This window comes from Phyllostomus discolor, chromosome 2, assembly GCF_004126475.2.
Source record: "Phyllostomus discolor isolate MPI-MPIP mPhyDis1 chromosome 2, mPhyDis1.pri.v3, whole genome shotgun sequence".
Taxonomy (NCBI): Eukaryota; Metazoa; Chordata; class Mammalia; order Chiroptera; family Phyllostomidae; genus Phyllostomus; species Phyllostomus discolor.
This window is the reverse complement of record NC_040904.2, coordinates 100,233,808-100,240,963: the sequence shown is the minus strand read 5'-3', so window position 1 is coordinate 100,240,963 and position 7,156 is coordinate 100,233,808. Positions and strand designations below refer to the sequence as shown.

The 7,156-nt window shown below is 38.9% G+C and overlaps 1 protein-coding gene across 1 annotated transcript; it reads right to left on the bottom strand.

The window, feature by feature from the left end:
• Positions 1 to 5,946: 5,946 nt before the first annotated feature.
• On the bottom strand, positions 5,947 to 6,835 carry LOC114491127 (transmembrane protein 230-like). The gene has a single exon (XM_036017368.1). It carries the CDS (start codon positions 6,833 to 6,835, stop codon positions 6,494 to 6,496), a length of 342 nt encoding a protein of 113 aa, XP_035873261.1. The 3' UTR covers positions 5,947 to 6,493.
• Positions 6,836 to 7,156: the final 321 nt, after the last annotated feature.

The following is a 7,156-nucleotide window of genomic DNA, read 5'->3' as shown; positions in this document are numbered from 1 at the left end:
GCTTCTTTTGTCCTTTATCAACCCTTCAGTTTTCTCTACTTGGACTTAGACTGAATGTTCATCCTGTATTCTACCCCTTCATAAGTTACATCCATTATCCAATGTAATTCTTGGAACAATCTTGGAGGACGTAGAGGAGGTATCCTATTCAGAGTTTATAAACAAGGAATTTAAATTTGGAAAGATGAAATGATTTTCCAGTGTGTCACCACTAAGAAAAATGCAAAGTCAGAGTCTGTGGCCACAAGTGAGTGTTCTTTCTTCTGCTCATTGTATTAGCCAGGATTCAGCAAGGAGACAGAATCTACATAGTAGTTTGAACGAGGAAAGTTTAATATAAAGAATTATTAATGGTAACAGGGAGTTAATTGCTAAAGGATAAAGAGAACTCTGAAGGGATGGCAAGTATACGGAGTAGTCACTACTGCTAGGGCTGAGGCAAAATTTCTAAGGAAGAAACCTTGCCTCAAGGTGGAGAGCCAGACCTTGTTATGGAAAACTGGATGGTGGAGAGGCTGGGGTGCTGTGTGCTGGGGATTGAGGGTACCAGTGAGACTCCTGGGAAGCCACCAACTTGGGTGCCAGTGAAACTCACTGGAAGTTGAATACTACCAGATGGTCTGCAAGTCACTGGCCACAAGGAAGAAGCAAATAAGAAGCACGCCAGAACCAGGAAGTGAGGTCCCTGCCTGCTGCAGTGCTCATTCAGCACCCTCTACTAGCAAGGGTAATATTGTACCAGCTGGCAAATTAAAATATTCCAGCATCCAGCTTCAGCACCACAAAGCTGGGCAAAGAGGACTGAATTTGGAGCTGAAAGACAATGAATCAATAACTGGTTACACTTAGCAATCCAAATGTGAGTGGTTTTTGTTAAATAGAAGTATACCAGCAATCCCTTTGAAAGGCAATTTGTAGAAGCTCATTACTTTGGAACTTTAGATGGTGTCCCAGTAGTAATGGAAGAGAGTACTATATCCTTTTGCATAATGACAACATAAGGTGTCAAAAGAGTGTGAAGACAATAAGAATTATAGAATTGGTTAGCCCTGAGGGAGAAGAGGAGAGAGTGCTCAGGAAGGGGTGCACAGAGAGCCTTCAACTGTGTTCAAGCAGTAGTGCGGCTCATGGATGTTTTTACATTATTCTGATCTATGTGGTCTAGACTCTTTTGTCTCCCATCCTGGTAACTAGCATCACCATCTACCTAGTTTCTCAAGCAATGAATTCAGGCACTGTCCTTAATGTTTCTCTTGTTCTCTAAATTCAGTCACCAAGTTCTGTCAAGTCCACTTTTTTAGTGGTTCTTAACTTGATTTGTTCTCTTTATTCCACTGTAAATTTCCTGGCTGTGACCACCACGAGCCCTCAGGTAGCTCACACCTACTTCTCTCTCTGCCTCCCCATGATCCTCTCACATCCAGTGTCCCCACTGGAGTCAGACAAAAGCAGATTATGGGAAGTTTCCTGGGGTGCTTCCTAAAATCACTCTTTTGCATTATATTTATCAATTCTGTCTACAAGTGAGATCACAAATACATGGCCTACTCACTGCCACTCCTCCCTCCATGTTCATGGTGGACAACACTAATGGATTGCTATGTTTTTTTTTTTTCTCTAATGATCTCCAATTAGAATCCTACTTAACACAGTACTCTAAGCCAGTTGTTCCAAACATTGATATGCTTCAGAATCACCAGGAGGACTTTTTAAAATAGAGGTTATCTCAGAGTTTCTGATGTAGAGGTCTGAGGTAAGAACTAATAATTTGCATGTCTAACACTTCACCAGGTAATGCTAATGTTGCTGGTTGGGGGACCACACTCTGAGAAACACTGTTTCAGTCAATTACTACTGTAACCAAACACAGCTGGCACATAAGATGGAACCTATTTGCTATCCCTTATTATGATACTTTATCTTCATGGGTCTTCAGAAAATGGGTAATAGCCATCCAGAGCAGATGAAAATTCTTAACAGTTCATATTACAAGTGTCCTATAAACTTTCTCTTCCCTTTGATTTAGAAAACTTCTAGTTTCTCCTTCCAAGATGCTTCTGCTCAGTATAATGCATTCCCCATCACAAATCCTTTGTCTTGGACTTAGTTCCAGCTTTTCGAACTATGCCTTTGTTCCCAATGCAGTGAACTAACAAGTTGATTTTCAATCTCATCTTTGATCAGAAGAAAGCAAGTAAATGGGGTTCCTGTTTACCTTAGAAAAGAATATGAACAAATATCACAAGGTTTCCTAATGGGGAGTCTGAGGGGAATAGTACACACAGGACCCCTTATATCGACAAAAAAAAGTTTTGCTGGCATTTGCTTGCTTCTGTCCTATCAGACATTCGATGTGGGAAACAACCTTAATGATTAAAACTTAGACAACTAAATATGTCACTCTTGGGGTGGGGGAAAGGAAATGAGGAGGAACACTTGAAGTGAGAAGGGAATACTAAAGAAGCAATTAATGTCTTCTCTCTAATAAGCTGCAAATAGTTGAAGGATTTTAACACTGCTCTCAAGCACAGATGTGCCTTGAGGTATACACCCACACAGATACATGTTCGCAAAGACTGACTTTTAAAAAAGCTATATCCAACACACAATAAAACACAGGATTAACACTTATTGAGTGCCCATTTTGTGCCAAACTGCTAAACAGATACAATTCAACTAGAGACCAGACATCAATGACAAGTGACCTGTGAAACTGAGGTAAACATCTATTTAGTACAATTAAAAATCACCCGGTGGTTATCATTTTATATATTGGGTTCACCAAAAAGTCCATATAGCTTTCTCTGTAAAATAAAAGACATATTTGTAATTTTCACCAATAACATTAATATTGATTTGGATAATTTGAGTATGCCATCTCCTGCGTGACATAATGTTGATTGTTCTCAGTTAATGTGTCGAGTTGATCGTTATCGACTTCAATAGGTCTACCCAACCATGGAGCATTGTCCAGCAAGAAATCTCCAGCATGAAACTTTGCCAACCACTTTTGACATATTCAATCAGTCACAGCACCTTTTCCATACACTGCATAAATCGTTTTTGCACTTTAGTTAAATTTTTACCTTTCTTGAAGCATAATCTCATTTAACTCTCACAATAATTCCATGAGAGCCCTGGCCAGTATGGCTCAGTTGGAGTGTTATCCTAGTAAACCAAAAGGTCTTGGGTTTGACCCCTGGTCAGGACACATGCCCAAGTTGCAGGTTTGATCCCCCATCAGGTATATGGGAGGCAACCAATTGAGGCTTCTCTCTCTCACAATGTTTCTCTCCCCCACACCCCTTGCTCCTTTCTATCCCTTCTCCTTTCTCTAAAATCAATAGGCATATCTTCAGGTGAAGATAAAAAAATATTAAACATAATAATAGTTCCATAAGGTGGGGAAGGTTATTGCAGTTTACTCTTAAACAATGCAGGGTTAGGGACACTAACCACCTATGCAGTTGAAAATTCATATGTAACTTTTGACTCCCTAAAAACTTAACTACTAACAGCCTGCTATTGACCAGAAGCCTTAATATAAACAGTTAATAACCTATACTGTCTAAAGCAATTTATAGATTCAACACAATCCCTATTAAAACACCAATGACATATTTCACAGATATAGAATAAGCACTTCAAAAATTTATATGGAACCATAACCAACCCCGAATAGCTGCAACAATTTTAAGAAAGAAGAAAAAAGTAGGAGGGATCTCCATACCTCACATCAAGTTATATTACAAGGCCATGGTAATCAAAACAGTCTGGTACTGGCATAAGAACAGACACATAGATCAATGGAATAGAGTTAACAGAGTTAAGAGCCAGAAATAAACCCAAGTCTCTATGGTCGATTAATACTTGTCAAAGGGGGCAAAAACATAAAATGAAATCAAAATAGCTTCTCCAAGAAATGGTGTTGGGAGATCTGGATAACTACATGCAAAAAAATGAAACTTGACTACCAACTTACACCATACACAAAAATAAACACAAGATAGATAAAAGACTTAAATATAAGTCATGACCATAAAAGGCCTAAAGGAGAATATAGGCAGGAAAATCTCAGATATTCCATGCAGCAATATTTTCACTGATATATCCCCTAGAGCATGGGACACAAAGGAAAGGACAAACAAGTGGGACTTCATCAAAATAAAAAGCTTCTGCATGGCTAAAGAAAATATCAGTAAAATGGAAAGGGAACCAACTGTATAGGAAAATATATTTGTCAAATGATATCTCAGATAAGGATTTGATCTCCAAATCCTTTCTGAGGATTTTTTAATATATAAAGGACTCACATGACCCTACTCCAGGAAGACATACAACACAATTAAAAAATGGGCAAAGGACCTGAACAGACACTTTTCCAAGGAGAACATACAGAGGGCCCATAATCATATGCTCAGCATCACTAGTAATCAGAGAGATGCAAAGTAAAATCACAATGAGATACCACTTCACACCAGTCAGAATGGCCATCATAAACAAATCAACAAGCAATAGGTGCTGGTGGGGTTGTGGAGAATAGGGAACCCTCGTGCACTGTTGGTGAAAATGCAAACTGGTGCAGCCTCTGTGGAAAACACTATGGAATTTCCTCAGAAAACTAAAAATGGAACTTACTTTTGACCCATGAACTCCACTGCTGGGACTATATCCTAAGAATCCTGAAACACCAATTCAAAAGAACCTATGCACTCCAATGTTCATAGCAGTACAACTTACAATAGCCAAATGTTGGAAGCAGCCTAAGTGCTCATCAGTAAATGAGTGGATCTATAAACTATGGTACATTCACACAATGGAATACATCGTAGCAGAAAGAAAGAAGGAGCTCCTACCCTTCGAGACAACATGAATGGAAATGGAAAGTGTTAGTCTAAGTGAAGTAAGCCAAGCAGTGAAAGACAAATACAATATCATCTCACCTATAAGTGGAACCTAATCAACAGAACAAACTGGCAAGCAAAATATAGCCAGAGACATTGAAATTGACAACAAACTGACAGTCACCAGAGGTGAGGGAAGAGGGAAACAATGTGGGAAAGAAGGGAAAGCAATATAAATGAACATGAATGAGGGACCCATGGACAGAGCCAAGGGGGAGTGGGATTGAGGGTAGGAGGTGGGCGTGGTTAGGGCAAGGGAAAGTGGTGGTGGGAAAATGGAGATAACTGTATTCAAACATCAAAAAGTATAAAAAACAGTTAATACCCATATTTTGTATGTTATATATACTATATAATATATCCTTTTTTCATTTGGACATTTTAATTTCTTTTGAACATAAGTCACTTTTTGCAAGATAGGAAACGTAACTAAACTAAAGCCGTCTAGTCCCCTGGGGATCCAAGCCAAATCTTGTAAACTTCAGCAGAATGACATCATAACAGAAGGTGTTAACAATGGGATTATAAACTCTAAATAACAACCACTCATCTACATTTTCCCCTTAGTCCAGTCTTTAAAGGCATGATATACTGAGCACCTTTTTAAAATTTTGTAAAATTTTATTGAATTTATTGGTGTGACATTGGCTAACAAATTTATATATGTTTCAGGTGCACAGTCCTATAGTACATCATCTGTATATTGTGTTCACCAACCCAAGTCAAGTCTCCTTCTATCACCCTTTATCCCCCCGTACCCTTTTCTACCACCTGTAAACCCCTCTTCCCTCTGGTAATCACCATACTGTTGTCTGTGTCTATGAGGTTTTTTTTCTTTGCTTAATCTCTTTTTCACTCAGCAGAACATCTTAATCTATAAAGGATAGAATTACCCAAATTATATGGTACCCAACCTATTTGGTGAACCAGATCAGAACTGTCTTAGGAGTGGTAAACAGAGAAAGTGTTTACATTTTCAAAACTTGCTCTGAGGTTTAAAAAATTCCTGGTTGCTCTTAATAAGACAGCATGTAAAAATATTACAGATGCATTTACAGTAATATTTGATTTTGCCGAGGTCTTTCACTAGAATATGAAGTTACAGCATAGAGGATAAGACACTTAGATATTTTCATAATGAGTTACCTAGTAATAACAAATTTGACATACTGAATTCTTCCATTTGTCACAAGAACAAACTGACAACAGACTATTTTTTAAATGTTCACCTCTAAAAAGGATGGCAGCAGCAACACTTTCCACTACAGAATAGACCACCCACTTTTCACAATTAACATTGCTATTCTTCCATGATACAAGTTCACTTAGAAAAATTTGTCAGCTTTTAGTCAGGGCCAGGAGATGAAAAACAGAGTGTGCCCTAATTAGCTAATTGTAAGCTCAGTTAATGTCTTTAGGATGGTGGACCCATAAAACTTGGCCATTATTTTGTTAAACATCTGCAAAACACAGGATTCCTTGGCCCTTAGCCATAGTTTCTGCTCAAAATCTTAAAGCTGAGCTCAGTCCGATCTGACTGCTCCTCAGGGCTGAGGTGGGTGCTAGTCGTCAAAGCCTGGAATGTCATCTCAGGAGTAACCCAAGTAGCCTTTGGATGCATAGCAGGCAATGAAAAGGTGAGAAAATCCTGGCAGGAATACTAGGATGCCATGACAAGGACAGGAGCACGGGTCTGCCCCCGCTTCCCTGCCCCCCTGGCTGATATATCCCGGCAGCAGAAGGGAGCCTATGGTACAGAAAAAGGTGCCAATCAAAAACAGCACTGTAGCAAGCAAAATGGCCTTATGTGGGATCTTAGGAGGACTTTTCTTAAACTCAAGGTCAATGTAACCATCATCCGTGCTAGCAGGCCTTGAGTATTTCACTTTATTACTTAGGATTCTGGTAGCCAGGTTGTTTTGAGATGGCATTGTAATGCACTGACACAGCGACAGTTGGCACAAATCGCCAAGTCACCATGAGCCAACAGCTCACTCGTTCATGGATGGAAACAGAGGTGCTCATGACAATGCATATACTACATTCTTACAATCAAGCAAATTAGAGAAAAGAAAATGTTAAGAAAATCATAAGGAAATTACACTTATAGTATTTAGTGAAAATAATTTATGTATAAGGGGACACATGCAGTTCAAACTCATGTTGTTGGTCAACTGTACTTTATTTTACAAAGGAGGAAACTGAGGCTTAGAGAGGTTAAATAACTTACTCAAAATCACACAGATAGTGTC

Excerpts from the sequence above, each read along its gene's own strand:
- LOC114491127 (XM_036017368.1), bottom strand. The coding sequence starts at position 6,835 with ATGCCATCTCAAAACAACCTGGCTACCAGAATCCTAAGTAATAAAGTG.